This window comes from Numenius arquata, chromosome 2, assembly GCF_964106895.1.
Source record: "Numenius arquata chromosome 2, bNumArq3.hap1.1, whole genome shotgun sequence".
Lineage (NCBI taxonomy): Eukaryota > Metazoa > Chordata > Aves > Charadriiformes > Scolopacidae > Numenius > Numenius arquata.
In genome coordinates this window covers 102,896,874-102,922,926 of record NC_133577.1, presented here as the reverse complement: position 1 = coordinate 102,922,926, position 26,053 = coordinate 102,896,874, and the positions used below count along the sequence as shown (strand labels likewise).

Below are 26,053 nucleotides of genomic sequence, written 5' to 3'. Positions count from 1 at the left end.
TTAATGAAGCTACTCTCTTTGCCACATTGCTCATAATATCAGGAAGGATTTAGACCCTATAGCACAAATTGTTTTGTATGTAATTATTCATTGCACACTACTTTTATCATTTTCTGATTGACTCTTCAAGGTCTGTATGCATTTCTCTTGCCTCTTCTTTTTTTCCCATTAGCAACTTGCTTACTGTTCTGTGACAAAAGATAAGTCTATTCTTGATATAGATTACTGCCACGTGGAAGCATATGCCCACTGAAACACTTCCTAACTGTACAGATGTTGAGTAGGGGCCATGGGGCCATGCCCCATGAGGAAAGGTCAACAGCCTGTGTTGGTGCTACACTGCACCAATCAGGCACAGGTTGCTCAAACGACAGCACACAGAGGTGAGTCACCAGCTGATGTTCTCCAGATTCGCTGCTGTTCATAGTCGAACAAGTGGGTGGATTGCACAGCACTGCAGTAGTCTTGCAAACAAGCAGACTGACCCAGGTTATATGTGTGTTCCCTTCTATTTAAAAAATAACAACGTAAATTCATAAGCTCTTCCACTGGTATAAATTAGTGTAATTCATTAAGAAGCACTGTGTGACCAACAGATTTCAGCAGCTGTCCCCATTAGCCTAACCAAATTCCAGTTGTATGGAAATAAACCATGGCCTTCATTTTCCAAAAAAATCATATCTCAGTCTTTAGTAAGGTTTATCTTGGAAGCAAAATACCAATTTCAATACGTATCTTCAATTTTGGCTACATTAAGTTTGGATAGCAAAAGGAGAGTAAAAGCAAACAGAAAAAGCTCCCCAATAGTTCCTGCACTCTGAGACTGAAAACTGAAAGGAAAACATCATGGGTCTCCTTGACTCTTGTGACATGAAGTTAACTTGTGCAGAAGAAAAAACTCCATGCCTCTGGATTCCTGCAATGACACGAACACTTCTGTAAACAAATCAAATGTCACAGAATCACAAAATGGCTGAGGTTGGAAGGCACCTCTGGAGTTCATCTGGTCCAAACCCCCTGCTCAAGCAGGGCCACCTAGAGCCAGCTGCCCAGGACCATGTCCAGATGGCTTTTGAGTATCTCCAAGGATGGAGACTCCATAGCCTCTGTGGGCAACCTGTGACGGTGCTCTGCTACCCTCACAGTGAAATAGGTGTTTCCTGATGTTCAGACAGAACCTCCTGCGTTTTGGTTTCTGAAGATATCTAAAGAATTAAGAAAAAGGCCTTCTCCCAAACCTATTATTTCATCACACAGGCATTTTAAAATGTGTAAGGCTAAAGGAAGTTTAATTAACAATATTTATCAGACAGAAGAATCAATGTATGACAGTTTTCACCCACCAAAATTCACATATGTGTTACATATTGGCAAGCATACCAAATCGGATAATTTGATAACTCCTCCACGTGGAAAATTTGAAAAATAATTTAAAAAATCATAGCCATTTAGCTTTTTTCCTGAGGAAAATAAGCTAATGAAGCTGTGCTCTCCCCATCTTAACCAAGACTTTGAAATAACCAAAGGAGGGCTGCAGTTTCAGAGATGGACCTGGGAAGTTCCTAAAAGTTCTGTGACAAATTTCAGGTAAAGATAAAGGAAGAGGCACAGTGAGGGGAATGGGACTCTGCCATTCATCACACACACTGCTCAGCAGCGGCTGGCCGGCCAGTGTGGATGTGTATGTGCTCCAGATCAGCCACAGGACAGTGCTGACGGCTGCCCAGTGTGGGTGTTGCAGGGGACATACTGGGAGCCACAGGTGGGAACAGGTATAAACCACAGCAAATACGGTTTCATCAGTTCCACGCTGCTCCTGGAATAACATATCTACCCCACACAACTGTTCAGGTTTTACTTACGACATTTGAAAAATAAAACTTCCTGGAAAGACAGTTCTTGGCTGAAGACTGATGGTCAGGTTACACTGAATTCAGTTTATCCAATAAAACTAAACAGCATGGAGAGATGGCAGCACACAGAGCATGGCATTACCTAGAGCAATACAACGGCTGTTGACAATACAACATTTTTCCTCTTATAGTCCTACCTGCACTTCAGCACATTCCCTTCCCCCAGACATTTCTTTTTTGCACTGGCATTGTAGAAATTGTTCCACTTTTTCTGGCTTTAAGGAAAGCAGCTGCTACACTAAATGTTAGAGCAATCCTCATGAAAGGGTCAGCTCTCCCAAACAAAACCGATGTTACCTGCAAGATTCTGAGTTTGTGGATTCTTACACTCAGTATTAATTTGTAGCCTGAAGAATCATTAAAACATGTTTACAGAGAAAAGTAGAGCAACTTAATTTCCTTTGCAATTGCTGACTCTCACTGATGCCAAGAGAACTAAGAAGATACTGTCAGCCAGTTCAGCTGTGCCCAGTAAGCAGCTTACGCTGCTTTTTGTTCATTTTTGGTTTAGGTCTCTTGGAATGACCTATCTGAACATTTAGAAGTCCAAATAAACAAGCACCTATCTGCCTCAACAAACCAACTTTCGAAGGATAGGTGTCTATGGCAGGAACTGCTACTCAACATTGAGAAGGAGCCAATATGGTAATTGAGCATGAGTACTGGGGAACAGCAATTGTTTGGGCTTGAAGAACAGAGTTGTTAATCTTTAATTGTAGTGCCAAGTTGCCGAAAGGAATAAACCAGGGTGAAGATGTTTTTGCTGCCCAAAGAGAGTAGCTAATACTAAAAGAGAATAACTATAGACTATTGGTCCAGTGTGGCAACTGCAGAAGCTTATGCAATTTATTTCAAAGGCACTTAAAGGAGGAGGTGAGGGAAAAAAAGAATCCATAAAAATATCTTTGTACTTATCTGCTGCAAAAAAACACTGGACGAAAGAATAAATGCACAGGCCTGAACAAAGATGCACAGCCTTTAGCGTAGCACTTAATGGACTCACACGTAACACGAGCTTCAAAACAGTACAAATAAAGCTAAGCATATTATTGAAATCTCTGCAAAAGCAGCTAATTTTGATTTTATATTTGGAGTAGAGTGGCCACAGGTACTGAAGAAAAGCTGTTAGCTAAAGCACAGCTAAAGGCTAACAGGGAAATAAAAACATACAGATTAAGTTCCCAGACTCCACCAGGACTCCCACATGCAGAGACACTTGAAAATGATGGAAAGGCAGCAAGCTTTTATCTTAAAATCTCCACAATCTTCTCTTAAAAGTCCACAAGACTGACTTCACAGGGTCAGATTAAACATCCGTCTAGTGCAAGCGCCCTGGCTGACAGTGGCAAGAACCAATTACCTAGGGAAGTGTGTGAAAATAGGACAAACAAACAGTAATCACACAAATAGCACAGTCTTCCAGAAATCTGAGGGTGGAGAGCTTAAGTCACAGGCTATATGAGTACCTCAGTTTAACAGCACTTCATGGCTTTTTTTTTTTCTCCATGGCACTGTTTGAAATCATTGCTCTGTCAACACCTACAAAAACCTGTGTCGACCTTTCGAGTTCTCCTAGCAGTCCTTCATTCCCTGTTGTCCTTGTTCAGCTGATGGCTTGTTCTACTCTACCCTTCTTCATGTGCTGGGGTGAGGGATGCCTTGAAACTGCCCAAGAGTGGAAGAAAAAGGATTTCTAAATCAGCACAGTTTTTATTCAGTGTCTTCTCTATTTCTTTTTCATTCCTAGCATTTTGCTTGCTTTTAGGATCATTGAATTCACCACTGAATTATCTTCAGTTATTTCTAAGTCTCAGAGAAGTTGTGAATCAGGTGTTAACGTACAAGACAGTGAGCACAAGGACATATTCCTTGTGCTCACTCCCCTGTGTGTTACTCTGCATCTGGTAATGCTGAATAGCACTTTTTTTTGTCCCGTTCACTCAAATACCATGAGGTTCTTCTGCAATCCTTCAGTTGGCCCTCCTGCTTACCACTTGGGAAAAAATGTGTATTATCAGCAAAATTTATCACCTAACTCCATTCCTATTTGTGTCTGTGGTGAACAGCACAGGGCCTAGGTCCCTATGAGAACAGAGCCCTATAAAATCCATCCATTAAGTTTCTGCCAAATCATCCTGTCACCACTGAGTTTTCCTCCTCTGCCTAATGGAAAAACAGCATGACTGTTATGCAAACAGACATCTCAAAGGCTTCACAGAAAGCCCCCTGACCTCAGGAGCTAAGAAAATCCCTTTCTCATTCACAGAATTGACAGTTGACACCATGTTGTTCAACCTTTAATTCAGAGCTAAAACATGTAGATTACTAGAAAGAAGAGACTAGAGGAATACATTCTTTGAAAAAAAAAAAAAAAAAGACTAAGAAGTATACTCAGTTCTTCAGGGGAAAACAAAATGAATACTTTGAAGACATTTGACAATGGGATGGTATAGAAAATTATTTGGGTTACACAAATTACTTTCAAAACTAGAATAAGACCTGTTTTTTTGTTTTAAGCATCCATAGGATACCTAGTTCTATGGAATCCTGGTCCCTGCACAGGAAGTCTACATACCATTACAACAGTGATAAAAGAAAATGGGAAAAAGGCTGCCTGTTATAGAACCTCCATGGCTTTATTTTATTTTAAGTGCTGTTATAATATAGACTAGTTAATCACAGTTAATGAAGCAACAGGATCAAAATGGATTCATTTTCCTTACTGGAACATTTTTAGTTTCAAATACAATTGTTCTTAATTCAAAACTTAATGTTTGCAAATTACGTAAACGTTACACCCACACAGTTATAATACAGACTACGGCAGTACAAGCAACGTGCTCTACCTGCACAATCACACATGTAATTATCACAAAGCAATATGCTGTGTAATTTTATGGCCAATACAATAGATGCATCAGAAGGAAGAGGAAGGAAAGATTTGGATTTCGAAGGTGACTTGTGAAAGGCAAAGTTCTCCACGATGCGTTCGCCAGTGTAACAGCTTGCTGCCACCAAGAAGAGAAGGGATGTCTTGTTATCCTCTCTTTCTCCACCTTACCCTACCACCTACACTACCACCAACATCTACTGTTGCCCTTCTGCTTGTGTTGGCTTCTAGGCTTGCCAGATCCTTTGATGAGTCAATTCAACTCTTTAACCAAACAGAACTACTCACTTTTTTCTTTTTGCTCAATAACGTTGAAACAGCTCACAGAAGAGTCCACCAAGTGCAAGAGCAAACTAAGAAGTGCATGGCGAGAAGCAGCAAGATGAAACAGGACCTTCCTCTTCTCATTTCAGCTTCCTCCTCTCTTCTCAGCTTAACAGCCTCAGCTGTTTCTTGTAATTTTACCATAAGCATGCCTTATAAAGTGAGCAAGGCTCCTTTGAAAGCCTTACACAGAAAAGGAAGAGAAACCACTTTCTCACTGTGCTTCCAGCACTAGCTTCAGTTCACAAAACTTACGGTTATCAGCATAGGCATATGTAATGCACTAAATTCACAAGGTTATGTAGTGATAGGACGAGGAGTAATGGCTACAAACTGGAAGAGGGCAGATTTAGATTAGATATTAGGAAAAAAAGAAATTCACTATGAGGGTTTTGAGACACTGGAACAGGTTGCCCAGGGAAGTTGTGGATGCCCCACTGCTGGAAGTGTTCAAGATCAGGCTGGATGGGGCTTTGAGCAACCTGGTCTAGTGGGAGTTGTCCCTGCCCATGGCAGGGGGGTTGGAACTCGATGATCTTTAAGCTCCCTTCTAACCTAAACCATTCTATGATTCTGTTATTCTAAATGCAGTAAGAGCTGTTGTGCTCAGTTCTTCTTGGTTGCACATCTGAACTATGTGCTTTGACTAGATCTAGAGACAAATTGAACACTGCTGCATAAATTACATTCTCTAGCTGGAAAGTGGAGGGACTGGGGTTCAAATGAACGAAATAACTTCACTGTTACAACTTCTAACTCAAGTGGGCTCAGCCCTGGGGTGCAACCTGCAGCTGTGACCCAAGTGCCAAAGCTCAGGAAGAGGCAGAGCCCTCCGGCAGGTAACAAGCAAGCTGAGGGAGGAACTCCCTAAATTAGTCTGCAGGGAATGCTAAGGAGAGGGGCACTCATACCCTTCTTTTTGAAGCTTTGCCACCAGATAAAAAGGAATGAGAGTCATGAGGCCAGAAGAAAAGAGGATAATGTTAAGTCCAAAGACAAGGGGTTTTAACTAGGGAAGAAGAAATCTAACTCATTTGAAAAAGATTAAGCATTTTATTATCAGATGAAGAACACTCTGAAAATTCAAGACTGCACGTAGTCTGAGAAACGAAATGATGAAAGAGGAATTCATACAAATTGGCTTAAGACACATATTTACAGGCTTCATGTCATTTTTTGCAGTTTATGGCACAACAACAAGGCTTTAGGTTGAAGAGTGTATTATGTAAATATAGACATGCAGAGTATATATTTACAAGCCCACTGTTGGTAACACAAGGATAATGAAACAAAATAAGAACATCTGTTGGAATGTTAAGTGTCTTTCTAATTAAATCCAGTAGTTGAATGAATCAATTCATTACCAACAAGTCTGGTTTATTATCTCATTAATACAGCTGGTTAATATTATGAGGAGATTAGCACAAGAACTTGAAATGATCCTAAACCAAAAATGAACGCAACAAAGATATACAAGCAAATAAAGGAGTCTAAACAATGAGTAAAAGACTGAGGTTTTTAGACATGTACAGAACAAAGGGGAGAAAGACTGATGGGAAAACAAAAGACACCTTGCAAACCTGGCACTCCACACTAACAGCATAACAGATGCTGACTGGAAAACAGAAAGGCTGAGCACCCTCCCCCATGCTCACACTGATAACACGGCAAAAACATTTAGTTATCAAAATGACCAAACCCACAGATATGCTTCATTAGGGAACCAAGCTGGATTCCTATAAGTAATTCTGCACAAACCAGGGCTGTATTTAAAACTCTTCGGGAAATGAGTAGTTTAAAGCTTTGTCTAGGATTCAAGGTTTTTTGAGCCATAATGAAAAAGACTATTGAGAAGCACGGGCTTGACACTTGAAATACACACATGACAGCTTCCCTGTTTTGCAGCCTTGGCACTGCAGCATCTATTTGTTGGCACAGCAGTATTGCCTAATTTGTGGTCATATTCTTGGAAGAGATTCTGTAGTGATTACAGGATTTTTCCTTTGTTTTCTAGAGTATGAAACATGGCTGACTAATGACTCGCCAAATAAACAGTATTCAAAAACAAAACTTGGAATAATGGGAATAAAACACCCTGTCATCATCTTCACCAACACTACATGCAAATGTTTCTTAGTGAAAGAAGAATCAATGTACATAACAATTTCCTAGCTCTACGTATTAAAGCACTGAAGTACTTCTATTAAGTTGAATTATCATTGAGTCTGAGTTCACAAGGATTTATTAAGGTATTACTTCTGCTTGTTAACACACTATGAAGGATATTTAGTTAAAACGTCCATGTGCTCCAGGAGACAACACATCCTGTAGCTTTCCCCAAGATCAGTCAGTCTCAACCCTGCCCGGTTTTTCATTGAATGCAAATGAGCACTTCAAAAGAATACTTAATCCTACAGCTAAACCTTGTCAGTTTTACAGAAACCGTACATATTCTGCAGCATCCACTGTCTGGGAATACGAGAATTTTACTCCAGTCAAATGACAGTTTTAAGAAAAGCCATGAGTTACCAAATCCTAATATCTCAGGACAGAGTTTCTATAGAGCAGGTGTCTGCTGGGAGCTGGAACTAACAGAAATACAACTGTGCTTAATAGCCATATTTAACAGGGCTGCTCTGTCGGGGAGCTTAGGATGTTGCAGTTTCATTAGCATTAACAAGTGTTGCTATGGGTACCAGAGCACAGGCATCAGAATACAAGTGAATAGAAGGAGTGGGAAAGTGATTAATAAAAATGTGAAGTGCTGGAATTCTAATAATAATAAAAAAAAAGCAGTGCGCTTGCCAATAAGATCATGTTTAAATAATACACTACATTATTGCCCAGTTCACCAGCAGGTATATGCCACTGCTCGCCACCTTTCTGCTTGAGCCCAGGCAAACCCTCACATCAATAAAAATAAAGACCAGAGAAATCCCACTGTTCTCACACTGAGCGGGACACACATGCACACACACACACACTAATGAAAGTGACCCTAATAAGTATTCATAACAATATTTAAGTGCTGATGTTAATATGCAATTCATAAATATTTAACAGACAGGTTCTGTGCAAGCTCAGAGCCTCGTAATTACCTCATTCCCGGGTAAACGGCATGGACTTACATTAGCGTGACCAAATGCAGGCTTTGATATCTTGGTCAGAAACATGAAACAATATTTATCTACTTCAGAATGAAATTTTGAATAATTTTATTACACCGTTTACAGCTACTCTGATTTCTTACGACTGTTGTTAAGCAAAACCAGTACCATTTTTGTTTACAGGACACCTAAAGGGTGAAATGGTATAGCGTTGCAGGAGCATCTGTATCATACTTAAATTACAAAGCAAATTCCTACTCTTAGCTGAACTAGGAAAACATGTCTTACCCTAATTACTAAGGAAATGTATGTTTACCCCTTTTTCTCCCACCTTCCCGGTCCAAAAGTTGGAATTAAAAAATGCACAGTAACAGTAATTCCCACAAATGACAACCCATGTGATGATTAATAGCAGAACTTATGCCACGTTGTTTCATTAAAAAGTGACGGCTGTAGTTTGGACTCTACTTACAGCAGATATTTCTTTGATTTTAGCCACATCTTCAAAATATCTCCCAAGTCCTAACACATCCACTCCCATCCACTTTTGCCAGTCAATAAATTCTTACCAATTCCTTTGGAGGTGCCTTAGGATTTTCTCCTGTTGCTTCCCTCAGTCTTAAAGAACATCTATAAAGAACTACATCAGTCTAGACTTTTTTTTTTTTTTTAATAGAAAAGCAATAATGCAAATCAAGACGACTCTGAAGTGGTACTCCATACTCAGTGGTCTTTCCTGACATTTTCTCTGTACTTAAATGTTTAATTTTAAAAATTGATATTTATGAATCACTTCAGCTTGTATGAATTATTATACTGATCTCCAGAAGGACACTTCAACAAAAAAGGTATTTTTGAAGTAAACAATACTGACATATTCTTGTTTAGTGTGATCGATCACATGACAAGGTAGACATGGAAAGCTGAGATCTGTGTTATGTGCTAAAAACAGGGATTAAGAAGCAATGATTCAAACTTACCCTATTATCTGGCAAGATTAACAAGGTAATTACATAGCCTGAAACTCAGAATGTTTAGTCACAAAGAAGAGGAAGAAAATATCCAACACAAGAATTTGAAATGGAAGGAGAAAAGTGATCATTCAGGTTCTTCTTTTGTACTTATCATCCAAATCTATTTAATAAAAATCAGTAGCTTTTTTCCCGTTTAACTTGCTATTTAATACAAAGGTTTATTAAAGGCATCATAATAAAGCCTAAACAATGCTGTTTTAAAGTTGAGGTATAAAAACTAAATTTCTGCTATTTTCACATGAAAACTACCTCCTATAAAAAAAAACAACGGTAGAATTCTGTGCCAAGCTGATCAAGACTGTCATTTTAAGACTTTTAAAAATAAGCATCACAAGGTGTTGCAAGTAAAGATGTGTATGCGAATTTAGAACTTGTCTGTGTAACCACTGCCAGTGTTCTGCTGACTCCTCTGCAAACATTAGCGAGCTGGAAATAGGCACGACTTAGTTTCCATTTACTGTGATTCTAACTTCAGCTCTTCCACAAAGATGAAGTCTCAAGAGTGTGTTTAGGATAAGGATAGTAATACTATAATATAATACAATATAATAAGGATAGTAGTACTTATTCATTGCTACTATTTATCTTTGCAGTGCCTTTAACAACTACTGTACTAAGCCTAGTATCTTTTCTGCCAGCATTGCTACATAAAATGTGTTAATTAGTTTACTCTCTACTTCTTGTTAACATTATTTAGTAGAGATCAATAATTCTTCATTACAAGGATTCTCCTTATCTTTTCTCTTGTCACCTGTCCTTTTCCTCTAGCAGGATTCAATTCCCAAGCACGTTTATCCTCTTGATGTTAAAGGGATTGCCTAGTTGTCTTTTTAAGTGATTGTTTTACATTCTGTACCCAAAGAAAAGGCTGTGCAATTTTCCTCAACAAACCTAAAGCCTGCTTTAGCCATTCCTATGAGACACCCCCATGTCACTGACAGGAATTTTTACCATGCTTCTGACTAAAATACTTGCATCACAGGGTTTATAACTCTTTAACACTGGTAGACATTCCTTGAAAAAGGCAACTATTTGAGAAAACCAACTAATAACAGTGTGAAATTTTCATTTGAAATGTCACTTTGGTTTTTTTCAGACTCTCATAAATGAGACCTAACCTCAAAGTGCATCCTGAGAAGTCCTATTTCTGGAATCTTGAGGTATGCAGGTTTCATACCAACAGAACAGGTTGAAATCTCTCTGAGGTGTTCTGACTGAGCTTCCTGATACTCAGAAAGCCTTCAAGGCTGGATTGTGTAATGAAATTTTGTACTTAATGAAGAATCAGTACGAGAAAGAGGCCCTGTGGTGTTAGAAGCTCTGTGGGCTGTTGCTGCTTTCTCAGTGAACTGGAGTTTTTCCAGATGGAGAGTAGCAAAATAAGTTGTTTCTACTTTTAGAATCAAACCTCCAGAAATTGGTCTTCAAACTGGAAAAAACAATGGCTAAAAAGGAAAGTTCATTATAGCGTGCAGTGATGTGGATCAACATAGTTCAGCCTAATTGATATCTTAGCTCAGGCAAACAAAGCTTTGACTGTATTTCAAATAATCCACTATTTATACTCTTTATAAATAAATTTTTGAAAACTAATTTCAGAGGAAAGCATTTTCAAGTCAGAGCTCAAATACTAATGTCCTCTAGATCAAAGGGAGATCTCACAGCAGGCTGTATCAAGTTTCTGTGAGCATATTCCGACTTTGTACCACAGTTTGAAATAAATATTTTTGTGATACTGGGCTTATTTCTCTTGTCCTTCACACATTCATTGAACATACAACACAGATCTTGACTTCTTAAGAATGATATACACTTACTAACTGATACAGCTAATGTAGCTCATGGACATGGATGGTAAAATAATTGAAGTTAATTTCCTTAAGAAACAGAATTACACTATTAGAATTAGTGATACAAGTTGTTTATGTTTTTCAGGCAACATTTTGCTAACTGTATAAATACATGCAGACTCCTGAACATTAAATTAGTACAGTAATAACACAGGCTGCATGTTTTCATCCCACATAAGACAAAATCAAATTAAAACCTCAAGCAGGATGTTTTCTGTTACATACCAGCCTTCAGAGAAAAAGCTCTATCTCATTTATTCATGCATTACTGAGTCATAATAGAATTCAGTGCTGGCACACTGGTCAAGACAAATGCTAGCAAAATGCTTGGGTGACAGCAGTATCACTTATTACTGCACGCATTTGTTTCACAACCATTCCCATTTTCAAATTGTGAGCCTTCTTCACTCCCGCTGTGGCACTGCCAGGGCTGACCTGGGGCATGCGCTATGAACTTTGGCAAGTGGTCCTGAATGGCAGGATGCTGCCCTGTGCTTCCTTGTGCTGCCCACCAGCCCTTCCTGCGCTTCGGCACAGCTCTGACCCACATGGGAGCCCTGCGGTCCCCAATCATCCTCCAGCTGCTTCGCACATTGGCTGGGTTTAGAAAGCAGTTTTGGTGCACGTGAACCGGATTCATCTGAAGTCTAGACACGTACAAAAAGCATCTCAACCCCCAGCAGAGACATCTGGGTCTAAACCAAGGGGCACTGCTTCAGACAGCTTTGAAACACCTGCACGTTGAGGCTGTTTGGTGTGGGAAGACTGACTAATCCAAAGCAAAAATGTCAAACCATGTAATACAGTTGCAGGGACAGCGGCACCATTTGTCTTTATCTACTGTGCCTTACTACTTGTTCACATGGACATGGATCCACACCATACCAGCTTGCGAGGCTGAAACAGATGGCATATCCTGTTATAAAGCTTCTATACCAAAGGGATATAGAGAAGGCTTTTACCCTGCTACTGCTACACAGTGCGAGAAGCAGAAGTAGCTACTCCTCAGGGATGGAGCCACCGATGACAAATGGGAGGATGACATCTCAATGAGCAAGGATCAAACAGAAGCAGCTGGGCCATTTCACACTGGTCACTGTCTGTCAGTCATAAAAATCAGAGAAAAATATACAGAAGTGGAAAAAAGACCATTTGGAAGAGATGGTCCAGTGAAAACACGAGGAAAAAAAATAAAAGTTCAAGAAACCCCATTGAAATATATTACTAAGAACAGACAGGTATCTGAGAGTTTTGGAGCACTGAAGCCACTGACAAAAAATCTACTACAGTTTTTCATTTACAGGTCTACTATAGCAAAATATTGGGATAGAGTGGCAAACAAGCAGTGAACATGGAATTGCCCACTAGGAAACCAGGCCTTGATATCAATGATCAGACATCAGACCTGCAACTATACCATTCTCTATTGTGCCAAAACATTAAAAGCTGACAGTTACTGCTGTACACCGATAAGCTAAAATCCTTTATAATCAGAGAATAAACTCAAGAAAAACACAATGCCCTTTTCATTTATTTCGTAATTACAATTTGACTGCCATAACATGTAGCATGTTTTGAAAAATCAGTAGAGACTCCAGTTGAGAACTCCTGGCTCCACACCATAATCAAAGTATCAAATGTGGGTACTATTTCTGTGCGCAGTAGTTTGAGCACTCTGCATTTGTACAGCAAAAAAGTGTTATCGCTTATACTACAGGGCATAAATCTACTGCCCTACCAATTGGGGCAGAGAAGCTCCCTATCATGAAACTGTATTGCATTACATTTGTACTCTTATATAGTATCTGGCATATTCTTACTGAGGAAAACTGTTTGCGCACCCCCAAATTACCTAACCCTACTGTTTAGCAGTTTGGCATCTTTCAAAAATTTGCACATTATATTGCAAGCTAAGCAGCACAGTTTCAGTCCGGTTATGCGGTTTTAATGGTCCTGACCAATACATTATTTAATTCAACAATTATCATGTCACCGGACACTAGTGTTTCCTCTCAAGTGACTGTAATTAATTACTGATGACTCAAGACAACAATTCTGTAAAGAAACCGCACTTCCACATCTACATTCCCTTGACTTCAGTGAGACACCAGTCAGGATGATGTGCCCAACTCTTCAAAACACAGACCTGCACAAAACTAACACCATTTTTTCCCTCCCACTTCTTCAATGCCATGCTTTTTCCCACATTGTGCAGGGCTTTTATTGATGCAACATTTAAAGCTATTTTAAAAGGTCCACCGAAAAACATTCAAACGCTTTCAGGCTTTTCTCCCGACTTCAGCCTGCTGGGAGTTTGTGGATGGAAACATGAGGCAGAAGCCTCAGAGACTCCAGCAGCAACTGCAGTTTTAGGATGCAGACGTTCACTTGAAGATGCAGAGCTCTAGTAGGGGCTGCAAGACAGGACACGGTGGAAGGAAGCACACAGGGCTGGGAAAGGTTATGAAGGCTGTTTGGACAGACAAGAATTTCACCTATTCTGAAGTTAAAATACTTAATGCTTGTAATTTCATATTTAAGTCCTTTTCTTCCTTTCCTATTGCCTGCTCTTACCACAACCGTATCCCAGTTTAAGCCCTGTATCCCTTCACCAAGAAAGCTGGCCAAAGTCTTAAAGGGACAACTCTATTGCGTGTTTATATGACAGGCACACCTTACGGCAGACATCACTGGCTACAAGGACTTTACAGGTTTGGTGCTCTTCCAAAACACCAGCGTTCCCCAGTAAAAACTAAACAAAATAAAACAGTGAACAGGGTGTTTCAAGAAGCATAGCAAACTATCCTGGCATCTGTGTCATACTTAGAGTATTCAAAAACCTTGTAATATCTCCCTGGTCCACACCTCTACATCTAAATAAAGCATGTCCACATCTATTACTTGTTCAGGCAATGAGAAAGCCTTTCGGGGAAGAAGCAGGTATTTGCTAATACTGATGAAATCCTTTAAACTGTCTCAATCTGCAGACTGATGAACCACCACTCACTCACTGTTGCTCCGCTGCAGGTAACAGAAGGCCTGAGCAGAGATTTCAAACAACTTGAAGGCTTTAACAGGCAAACAAGTTATCATGTTTAACCTGTGCTGTGGTCCACAGGCACGTGCTCACCAGGTAGCCTGAAGCATCTTACTTTTCAAAGGGCTCCAATTAGTATATAGAGCAGCTGATACTTGGTAGTTTGTTCGTGTATCAAAGCCTTTACCTGCTACTGAGCAGGCAAGAATTGGCTTAGATTACTGGAATTAAATGCAGCTCTATGTCCACTAGTAGACAGTTGAATTATATCTAACAGAGAGAAAGGCCATCCATCTTCTCTTTTTAAGCTATAAAAGTTTTCTGAATTCAGAGAAAACCCAACAACAAGCCTTTATTGGTTATTTTTGCAGAACAGAACATATCCTGTGTCTTGTGCCAGCAGCAGCTACATATTCATGCTCAGGTGTGGGGGACACCCCTTTGTCTTCAGATAAAATACAGTGCACGTTTGTAACAATCATTTGCAAAATTATGGCAGGATCTCAGGCAGTTCAGATCTGTATTACCAAGCAATACAGTCCATTACTTATTTTATTAATCCATTGCTACCCATTTAATGAAATACTTAGTTTCACTTGTATATTCTCCCATCATCAGTTCTTTTTTTAAGAAACGTGCTGTGGAAAGCTAAAAACATTAAAATCTTACTGTAACATCACATGAAAGGATTTTGTCTTTTTACTCTTCAAACACAGAAGCACATAAAAGGTTATTTATAACTTAGTAATTTCCAGCCCTCCATAAGATCCACATGCTTATCAGGTAACCACTCAAAATGACTACGAGATTGCATTTTTAATAAATGTTCTTAAAACATTTTTAAATAACACTGTTTTAGGAGATTCATTCTTGTAGTCATATTAAAATAAATTGTGTTGCACTTACAGAATTAATTAGTGAACTTATCCTCCAGGTGTAATTGCTACTCATTTGGTTCACAATGATTAACCTCTGTCAAACCAAGATCCTTTATGAATCCTTGAAAGCTGGAGAAGGACTTTTTATCAGGGCATGTAGTGATGGGATGAGGGGTGATGGCTTCAAACTGGAAGGGGGGAGATTTAGATTAGATATTAGGAAAAAAAGAAATTCACTATGAGGGTTTTGAGACACTGGAACAGGTTGCCCAGGGAAGTTGTGGATGCCCCACTGCTGGAAGTGTTCAAGATCAGGCTGGATGGGGCTTTGAGCAACCTGGTCTAGTGGGAGGTGTCCCTGCCCATGGCAGGGGGGTTGGAACTCGATGATCTTTAAGCTCCCTTCCAACCTAAACCATTCTATAATTCTATGAAGCTTATAATGCCTACTGGTAGAAGGAATTTCTTCTTCCCATCTCCAAAATCTATGGTGTGGCGGATGCGTGTGAACGTTTGGAACTGGCTGGGGCTTTAAGAAGGGTACCAAAGAGGACACCAACCTCTAAAACCATCAAACAGAAGTGGGCAGATATGGGTGGGCAGGGTGAGCCCATTAGGCTAATGTTTGAAGGAACTCTCGTGAATGAACTGCCAAGAAGCAGCAGCTATATGCTTGGGGCAATGCATACTCCATCACCTTGCTGGGGTTTTCACCCGTGGCAGCTTGCAGCCAGCAGCTCCCTATTCACAACCATGCATGCTGTGGATGTTTGAAGAGGAAGGAGGTAACTCACCCGCTCAGGGCTGATCTGCATAGGAGGGGTAGTATAAGGATGTGTGGGAGGGAAGGGCATCTAGTTCACTACTTTATTTGCTTAAGGACTATTCAGTATAAAATAAATAACAAGTAACAAGGAAAGTGGTAGATAACACACAAACACACACACAACATTGATGAGCAGGTGATAACAGAGACAGTAAGTTGTCTTTGGTCACTACAGGAACTAATGCCATTAAAGGAACTACCTACCCAGCCTTGCACAGGTTCAACCTGAACTTTGTCACCGATAAGGAAGGGGAAATGTGATTATCATGTGTATTAGGTACCTTTGAAGGTGTTTGGGGAATTGTGTGATGCTTGCTATGGGGTATCAGAAGAGGCTTGTGGGATTATGTTTATTTTATTATGGGAAATTCAAAGGAGGGGCCAAGGGAAGAAAGGGGAGGATGCAGGGGAACAAACATCAGAAAATGAAGGTAGGGAATAAAAAGGGCCAGTTGCATTTAAACAGGCTGCTGGTGGGTACACTTTTCTGGTCAAACCCTGTACCTGATCACCAAGGTCTATACTTTCTTCTTACTAAATCCTTTCCTTTAATACTTTTCTGTGTAATTCACCCTCCATCCTATATGTGATACTGCTAAAAGACCTAAGAGTCAGCAGCTGCAGGTCACAAGGTCTGCAGGTCCAGGAACCCGCAACTAGAAGGACCATGGTGTCTATGTTTTCCTAGTGAATTTAACCCTGTATGCACTGTGTGTGTAATTTGCTAGCAAGGTTCAAACTGGAATAGCCACTGAGTAGGAGGAGACCTGTACCTGGAAAGACTCAAGGTCTGAGTCAGTGGCTGTGCAGAAGTGAAGAGACAAGCTGGATCAAGCCCTTTTTTTTTTTGCTGATGTACAAGCAGACGGGGAGAAGCACGAAAAAGTTTATGAAGAAAATTAACGGGAAGCTAAAATGCCCACCAAAACCTTGTGCTGGCAGAGGCTGGAGCAGCAGAGGGGATACCCAAGGGCGCAATGATGAGATGGCAAACCCAACTCCTGGCGGCTGACACCAAAAACAGGGCAGAAGGGGTGCTAACATACGCAGGCCGAGGACTGGGCCCTGGCCTGACCTCGTTTAGCTAACGTGAGAAACTACTGGGTAGGACACGAGAGATGGCCGAACACAACTAACAGAGTGAGGAGCTGCCAAAAGTTGCTGAGAACATGGTGAGGGAGGGCTGGCTCTCAGGTAGTTAAGAGGGGGTTACGTGAAAGGTGGCCAGGTCACACAGAAACTTGGGGGGATGGGCCTGGGAGTTTTGGGGGAGTGCAATCTTGCAAGGCCAACAGGGCCGAGGTATCTGTATTCGTGATACCGTGTGAGGCCAAGATGGGCCAGGTCAGAGCACCAGAAATACCAGATTTGGTTATGCATCAGGCAGCGATCATCAAGGTGAGTAGGAGACCCTCACCTGGAAAGACTCGGTATCTAAGCCAGTGTCTGGGTAAGGGGCCCAAGGTCCAGGAACGGATATTAAACAGAGCCCACGCTGATATTCAGGCAACCTGCGAACACGGGGGTGCTTGCGAATCTAAGGAGGAATTGTGTTTTCCCTAGTGAATGCCAATCCTGATCAACCAGAAGGGAGGACCAACACTGGGCTATCCCTACTCTTGTTTATGCGAGTGCTGTTGGTGTTTACAAGGGTAGGATAAAGGCATTGCTTTGTGGGTGCCCATGAGGCCACCTATTTCAGTTTTGTGTTCGTGCAGGCCTCTCTCAGGTGCACGCTCAGCCTTGCTACTGGCCAGACCCAGCAGCAGCTGCATCCATCAACCCACACGGAGAAACCTCTCAGGTCCGGGAGCACACGGGGATGGTTTTCGGTGACCAGGAAAGAGGGACCCCTGGATCCCAGAGTCCACTGCGTTGAGCAGCTCTCATAGTATCCTTAATGGAGGGAACTGTTGAGGGAGTTGGGCTAAAGAAGTGGCGCTTACAGGAACAAAACAACTTTCACTAAAGTATCCTCTAGGCAGCAATGAGGGAAGGTAGACTTGCGCAAGACCAGTCAAACTTTAGTTTTCCACAGTAAACTGAATTCCCTTAAAAATGGGACACGAGAGATAGACGTGGAAGGAATAAGAATAACATGCTGTGCTCTGACGTGGTGCACTCCAGCAGCATGGTATTAAAAACCATTTGAGCACATTAAGACCCCGGGTAGGAAACTGTAACTGTCAGACTGCCGATGAAGCTATGAAAGATACACTTCCAGAAGAAACCTCACTTTAAAATCTATTGACAGATGCTGTAAGAAATGTTGATATGTAGCATAATTAATCCAGACTGAACAAATTGTACTGTGGATGGTGATGTGTTTATTACAAGCGACTTGGTGAAGGCTGCTGGAGGGAACTAACTAGAAAGCAACACAGTCCTGGATTAGAATCTATAAGCACAGGCTTTCCAGTAAATAGGAAACAGCAAGACAGGAAAAAAATATGTTATTTAATTTTCCTATATACTGTCTCCAAAGAAGTGACATGCCTTCTCAGGTGCACATGCAAACACAAGACATTGCTAGAGTGAATAGTTTTGTAGAAATGAAACCTCTAAAAGAATAAGGACTTTGCTCAGAGACAGGGAAATGATAAATACTAGGGTGAGCTATTTCTTTGCCCACAGACAATGTGATTTATAGTATAAGATCTGTTTACCCTAAACGACTGGACTTTAAATGAATAATTTTGAAAAGGCTATTTCAGCTGTTGGGTAGGCTTGTCTTTGATCAAGGGAAGAAGGAAGATGGGCTCTGAGCCCAATACAAACATGCCAAAGTCAGTCATGGTTAACATGACGGACAGCAGTTACAAGGCTGTGGCAGAATTTCATGACTCCCAGCCAGCACGTTGGCAGCCCTCTCTTACAGAGACATGGATAACTTGGATGTACATGGAAGTCTAGAGGCTGGGGTGGAGGTTACTTTAGGTTGGCATCTATTATTTTGATTTTCAATAGTGACTTTCACACATTTTGTCACCTAGAAACTCCGAAGGATCTGCCAGGGGATGCAAAGCAAGTTTGGGAGCAAAGACATTGAAAGTTCACTAATCCTTTCAATGAGTGTTTGAGCTCACTAATAGAAAAACAACACAGGCCTCTGAATTCCCATGGAATAAACTTTTTTGTATTGGTGCCAATGTTTTTACAAGAGTTACCTGGGAAAACCGCAGGGTAACCTCCTTGTCTCTAGTACTCCACAGACCTTATAGGCAGTTTCACACAAAAGACTTGCACAGACAAAATGCATGTCCTTTTTAGCAGTTCAAACAACACAGCTTTGCCTCTGGGTGCAATTCCAGCAGCGTGGAAGGGCTCTAGAAGGGTCTGGCTTTTCAGGTAGGAGAGGCTCACACCAACACACCGCAACACATAAATAAAGCAAGAGTACTGCTTTAACTACCAGCATAAAATACTTTTATGAACAGAAGCAGAGCACGTACTAGAGAAACAACACAAAGGTCACTTAAAAGATCACACTACCGAAAGATCACTCACCACCAAAGTTTGACAGCTAGAAGGATAAACACAGAATAAGTGCATTCTAATTCTAGGTTTGAAGCTGTCCGCTTGCACATGACTTTTCCTTATGTTGTGTCCTTCACATTATTGGCAACTTAAAAATTCAACATAACTTGACAGTAGAAGCTAAAAAGTAACCTGAAGTGAAAAAAAATTGTGCCACTTTCCTCACTTAAATGTGAAAACATTAAACTCGAGGTTTTTGTTTGGATCAAACTGAATCATCCCCTAAAATTTCTAGTTACCGGTTCAGAGTAATGATTTGTTTGGAGAACATTTTTTTAAAACCAGACGTACTAATCTTAGAGAGAGCCTGTACCTGGCAGGGCCTGCAGGGCAGCACTGTTATCACTGGAGTTTCCCCAGGACAGAAGATGTAACTGAAGCTCTTGCTCCTGCCTCACAACACCTGGGTTTCTCGAACAAGGATCAGTTTGGCCTGAGGATTTCTTGCGGTTTACCTAAGGTGAGGTCTAGCAAAGCCGCTTCTAGAAGGGCACAGACATACAGGCCTCTCAACAAGGACGGCGACCTCGCTGTTCTTGCTTCTTACGGTGCCTGACTTCTGCCTGGCTGTCACCCCCGACAGTCCGTTTCTGCTCCTCACTGAACACCATCTGCTTTTCTTTCTCTCTGCGCGTCTATGTGCTGAGATACGGATTGATGTGAGAAGTCAGAGAGCCACCCAGACGACCGGCCTGATTGATGTCCCCCCTCCCTGGCACGATGCCGGCACCAAGTCCCCCTCCAGCACAGCTCACTGTTGACACCTCTCCCGGTCCCCTCAGCTTCATGTGCCAAACGCGGGGCTTGGCCAAGAGGAGGAATGGCACCGGCAGGACCAGAAGGACCAGGAAGCGGGGACGGGGCAGCTCTCCCCGCAAGCCCGCTCCGCCGGGCCGGGCCCTGACGGCTCCCGCCTGTTCCACGCGTGTCCCCCGCTTTCCCCCGGGAAGAGGGGTTCGAGGGGTCCCCCCGCGCCTCCCCGCAGCGCACTCACCTCCCCGCCCCTCCGCCGGCCCGCCGGCCCCGCAGGAGGCTGCCATGCTGCCGCCGCCGCCGCCGCTCCTCCCGCCGCGGCCTGCGCCGGCCCCCGGCAGCCGAGCTCCGCCCCGCCCCGCCCCGCCAGGGAGCGCGGGGCCGGCCGGGGCTCGTAGTCTCTCCCCCGGCCGCGGGCGACGAGGGGCGCGGCCGCGCCGAGGCACTACGTTCCCCGTCGTGCAGCGGGACGGGGGATATAAGCGGCTGGCGGCGAGCGCGCCTCAGTCAGTCACTCAGTCAGTCCGTCCGTCCGTCTGTACGTACAATGCATTCGCCGCCGGGGCCGGGCAGCCGCGGCTGAGGGGCAGCGGGCGCGCTCGCCGGCCACCTCTCCCGGCGGAGGGGCTGCCGGCTGGGGGGGACGCACGCCGGCAGCATGTGGATTCCCACGGAGCACGAGAAATACGGCGTGGGTGAGTGGAGAGTGGGAGCGCCGGGGGGAGCGCATCCCGCGGCGAAGCGGGCTCTCCCCCCGCGGGACCGGCGTGGGCTGCTGCCGGCTCCCGCGGGAGCGCAGGCAGCTCCTCGCCCGTCCGAGCGGCCGCGGGGGTCGGAGGTCCCGCCGGGGCGGTGAGGGGATGGGGAAGAGCTGTCCCTTCCCCAGGGGCGCAACAAAGGGCGGCAGATGCCCGAGCCGCGGCTCCGGCGCCTCCCGCCGCTGCCCGGGGATGGGGCTGGTCCCCCGCCTCCGAGGCGGGCGCTTCGTCTTCTTCCCGAACAAAGCAGCCTTAAAAAAAAAAAATGTATATATAGACCGCTGGGAGCGGCGACCCGGCGGCAGGAGAGTCCCCGTCGGTGTCGGCGGCGCTCCTCCCGGGGAGGAGCGGGGCCGCGGGCATTGTTCGCGCGTCGGGGGTTTTGTCGCGGCTTCAGGGGAAAGCAGACAAAGTGTCGCTTGCGGGAGCCGCGCTTCCCTGCCCGTTTGTTCAACTCCGCTCGGTGCGGGGCTCTGAAGCCGGTTGATTTGACTTGCGAAGTGGTCGGGGAGGTTCGCCGTGATTTTTTTTTTTTTTTATGACACCACCTATTAAGACCGCCACCACTCTGGTGGCTGGTCCCGGACAATAGCCCCCTCCGACGCGGATGCGGCTGAAGTGTTACACCGATCTACTACCGTAGTAAGCGGCTTTCCCTCTGTTTACGTCGCGTTTGGGCGCGGAGTTGTGCCCATTGCGGGAAAAGCAGGAGGAGCGCGGAGCCCTCCTTTGTTTTTGTGTGTGTCTCTGGGTATGCGTGTGTGTGTGTGTGCGCATGTAGCCGCGCTCCGGCGAGCAATTAGCGCGGGAGGCAGCCCCGTGCGGTACCGCTCCGTCCCATTTGGAGTTGAGCCCAGATGTTGCCGACGTCCTCCGGACGTTAAATTATAGAGATCATCGATGGGATTTATTTTCTTGACTTCTTTATTTGCCAGGTCACAGCTGGGTTGCAAGGTATTGATTACTCCTGCCACCCTCCTTTCTTTACGAGGATGGGCAGAGGCTTAAAAACCACTCTGGGACTCTCTGGAATGGCATGCTGGATATTAGCAGTCAAGTATTTCAAGCTGCAGCCCTCCTCTCGGTCTATTTGCTGTGGGTTTTTAAACTTATTTTTATTTTTGAGCATAGTATGCTATTTCACAACTAAAGCATTTTTTTCCTGATTTATGAGCTAAAAATCTCTCTGGAGCATCTTTTCTAACACTGCAGCCAAACACTGTTCGCTTTATTTGAATAACTACTTTCTGGTTGCTAAACAATTAAGTGATATCCCTTAAACCTTTTCAGGTACTTACCCAGGAATCACTGTCCAGCTCTTCCTCATTTACCAGGGCTGGTGTCACTGAAATTTTATGCCTGCTGAAGAGATACAGTTGCTATTTCTCAATAGTGGGCTTCCTTTTGATCAACTAGAAAACGTAGTTCACTACAAAGATCCTCTTTATTTGTGTAAATATAATATAGTCACAAAAAGATGCTTATTCTTATTTAAATTCATTCTGTGCTTTTCTGTGATTTGCTTTCTAAAGGCTATTCAAGATAGTAACAAAAAAGCCACTGTTTGATTTGGGTCCCCTGTACCCCTAGGATGGGAGTGATATCATAGTATGTATGACCATTGCAAAATGTTGAAATACTAATCTAAAGTAATTTAATTTTTCTCTTGGACTGCATTTTATGCTGTGTCCTCACTCACCTGCATGAAGAGTGCTGTCTGCAGAATCTTCACACCCAATTATCATATAAGCTATTGTGCTCTATAGCAGAGGTGGGTGAGGCAGGAGAAAGAGTTGGATCTTACTGTATAATTCTTTAAACTTCATGTAAAGTGAATTTTGTAGATCAAACTTGCATTTTGCATCACAGACCTGCTTGTGTATTTTCTTTTTTTAGTGATGGGATTACTATGCTTCCATACATCTTTTTTTTTTTTTAATACTCATGTATTTATCTGCCCTGTTAAAATGGGTGCATTATAGAACCCCCTTGAGAATCCCGATTAGTTGTACCAAGCATATGTATCCTTTGTATAAAGAGCTCAGGGCTTGCATCCACATCAGACCTCATCTGCATTTTCAATCTGAATTTTGCAGCACATGCTGTGTGCTGCACATTTCTACTGTGACATGCTAAAATGGATGAATAACCAGGCAACGGCCACCTGGTTGCACTGAAGGGTTGCTGGTAACCAGGTGGCTGTTGCTCACTTGCACAGCCTGACTGATTCCCACTTTAGGGGGTACTTAATACAAGTAACGGTTGTCTTCAAATTTTTAAATTTCTGCCCGCTAGCCACTGATAATATCTAATTGCTTTTTACTGAGCAGGATGCTTTACTCTGAGTTAATTTACTAGTAGGCAGCCCCACTGCCAGTTCATTTCCTAGTAGATAGACATACTGCCATAATGAAGAACATTATTACACTTACATGTGATGCTCTTTGTACTACGGCTATGTGTTTTTATTTCTAAGGCTGTAGATTTTGTCAGTTATGTATCATCAGGATGCGAAAGGTGAAATAAGCATTGAAATATTTCTGGTTCTGAGAAAGTTTGCTTTGTCTGGGCTTAGATACCTTTATTTTCAGAACAGACGGTTAAACTTCTGTATTTCACTTTGAAATTCCCTATGTTTTGAATCACACCTTCAGCTGTTGTGTCAAACTAGTGATGGCATTGCACAAAGGATCCAGTGGTCAGTTATGTGGAGTATTTAGCACAAAGTATGCTGATGTAAGGGTAGGAGAGGTAAGATTTTTTTTTTTTCTGTTAATAGTATCTAAATCTGGTAGGTGTCAGATGGAGTTGGTTTACATAAATGCTGTGTGCTATTCTGAGTGAATTTAGAACCTAACAGAACAATATTGTTTAGAACAATAACCAAACCTTTTGTTAAAACGAGTCATTTAAGACTGCGTAGCTGTGGATACTCTGCAGGCAGCAAACCAGTAAGTGTAGCTTTCAAAGGTGACTCTTACTGGTTGGTGCAAACCGGAAACTTTTAGCTGTAATAAATAAGTCACAGGGCTACATCATTATTTTGTAGTTGCTGTTTGGAGTAAAGATACAAGCTCTGTTAGCCTGAATATAGAGGATCAGCTTTTCTTTTTGTCTCACCAGATTTGCATACTGCCATATCATCTGACTTCTTTAATTTACCTGAATCTGTAAGGATGCAGTTATGCTTTCTGGAATGTAGGTGATTCACCTTTTTCTACTGAGCACAAAGCTTCTCACAGTTCCTCGGGAAGGCACTTTTTGGATTAGGACGGAAATATTAATTAAGGAGAATAATTAAAAACAGTTGCTGAATGCATAATCTAATTTATAAGAAGAATGATATTCCAGATCCTAAAGTCATTCTGTACAGCAAAATATACTAATTTAACTCAGACAAGTTTAAATACTGCTTGGTATTTTTCGTATGGTTAAGCCATAAATCTGCCTTCCCAAAGGGGCATGAAGCGTGGCCATCTCCTATTTTATAGATGGTGAAACGGAAGGATCAAATGACTGTGTGCTCTAAGCTGAGGTTTAGAGGAGGAAAAAGACAGGGGTGTGTTAGTTGAGGAGCAGTATTGACTTGCACATAGACAAAAGCCAAATCAATTGGCTTGTGCCCTGCTCTTGTGAGTTGCAACCAGACTAGTCTTGCTAGCAATTCTCTTGAAAGATAGCCAAGACATCTTTATCTTCATGCTGTGAGTGCTTTTTTTTTTGACTGCCAGCTAACTTTACTGTAAATGAGCTTAGTTTGTTTAGTTCAACAACAAAAAGATGAAGACTATGATGTAGTTAATGTCACATTGTATCCATGTCAATAACTGTGCTAGACTTGTAGTATAATGTGTTTCTGTTTAACACAAACACTTCATCAGCTTCTCCCAAATAGTACAAATGGAGCCTTCAGTCTTATTTCTTCCGTTCTGCGATGCTGATTTTGCCTTATGTTTCTATGTGGCATTCACTAATGTGACCACTAATAATGAGCTATATCCAAAACTTCTGTCAAGCTGCCTTAAATAACTGGTTAGGGGTGAGGTAGGGCAAAAGAGTGCGTTTTGATGGCCATGAATCCCATTTGGCTAATGAACAGAAAACTTTGTTTTCTTGTTACAGCTTGTGACTGTGGGGCTGGTCACCTGTAAGTAGGTGAAGGTGAGGTACGATGGGGCACTGAGTGAAGCTGGCAGGATACCAGTGCTCCTTTCACTTCACTGGGGTGATGGGAGCCCGTTCTCACTTTATGAAATACTTCCTGAGTTCTAGCTATCTGAGTTAGGAAAATGTGTGGGTCTTCGCTATAGGAAGATTTTTGATATGTGACACATTGCTATGAAGGCTGTTATATCACTTCAGGATGTCAGATAAAGATGGTATTTTCTTGGTCTTTTACATAAGCAGTAACTTTCAGTATCTTTCAAAAATGGAGTGATGTCAACTCACAGCTTTTTGGACAAAAAAAAAAAAATAAATTGCTGACTACGTTCTGCTGGAGAGCAGAATATGAAGGTTGAAATTTTTAAGTCATTTTGGTCATAAGACTAGCCTTAAGTTAAATAAATGTTGATGAAGTGGTGAAATTGCCTTAAAATAAGAATAAAGATTTTTAAATGGATTTTTTTTGTCATCTGCCTCCAAAAAATCTAGGGTCTCAAGTATAGATGTGATGTTTTGAATGTCGTCATCTCCTAAGGACAACCCAGAGCTGGTTGGTTGATTAACGTCATCTTGTATAGTGCCCTTAACAGATCTCATCTTTCCTATTCACTATGTATTTGGAGCTACGAGGGAAGATTTTTGAAGGCTGATGTTATTTCATGGCTTAGCTGTATACTGATGTCACTGTGTTTTTCGGTTTTCTGCCATCATTCTCAGTGTTAGACTTGTGTGGCTGCTAGCGGGGTGAGATTTAGTTAAAAATGATGGAACAATGGTGAATCAAATAACATAAGGAGTGAAGGTGAGAATGTGGTCTCCCTGCTGGAAGAGAGAATACTTTTGTTATGTAGCAGAAGCTAGTGTAATCTGATCGTTTCTGGGAGCTCAGATAGCATGTGATGTAGTCACTAACTTCTCTGTCAAGGAAGCTATAATCAGTTATTTTACTCCTACCTCGTAGCTATCAGCAACTTTTTGCACA

General features: G+C 42.4%; 1 protein-coding gene across 1 annotated transcript in view; it reads right to left on the bottom strand.

Annotated features, from left to right (window-relative positions):
- ZNF277 (zinc finger protein 277) overlaps positions 1 to 20,462 on the bottom strand; it is a 55,800-nt gene extending 35,338 nt beyond the window's left edge. The window contains exon 1 of the mRNA XM_074168801.1: positions 20,391 to 20,462. Within this exon, the coding sequence (XP_074024902.1) occupies positions 20,391 to 20,436 (46 nt within the window). The 5' untranslated portion in view covers positions 20,437 to 20,462. The remainder of the gene's footprint in view (positions 1 to 20,390) is intronic.
- Between the last annotated feature and the right edge of the window lie 5,591 nt (positions 20,463 to 26,053).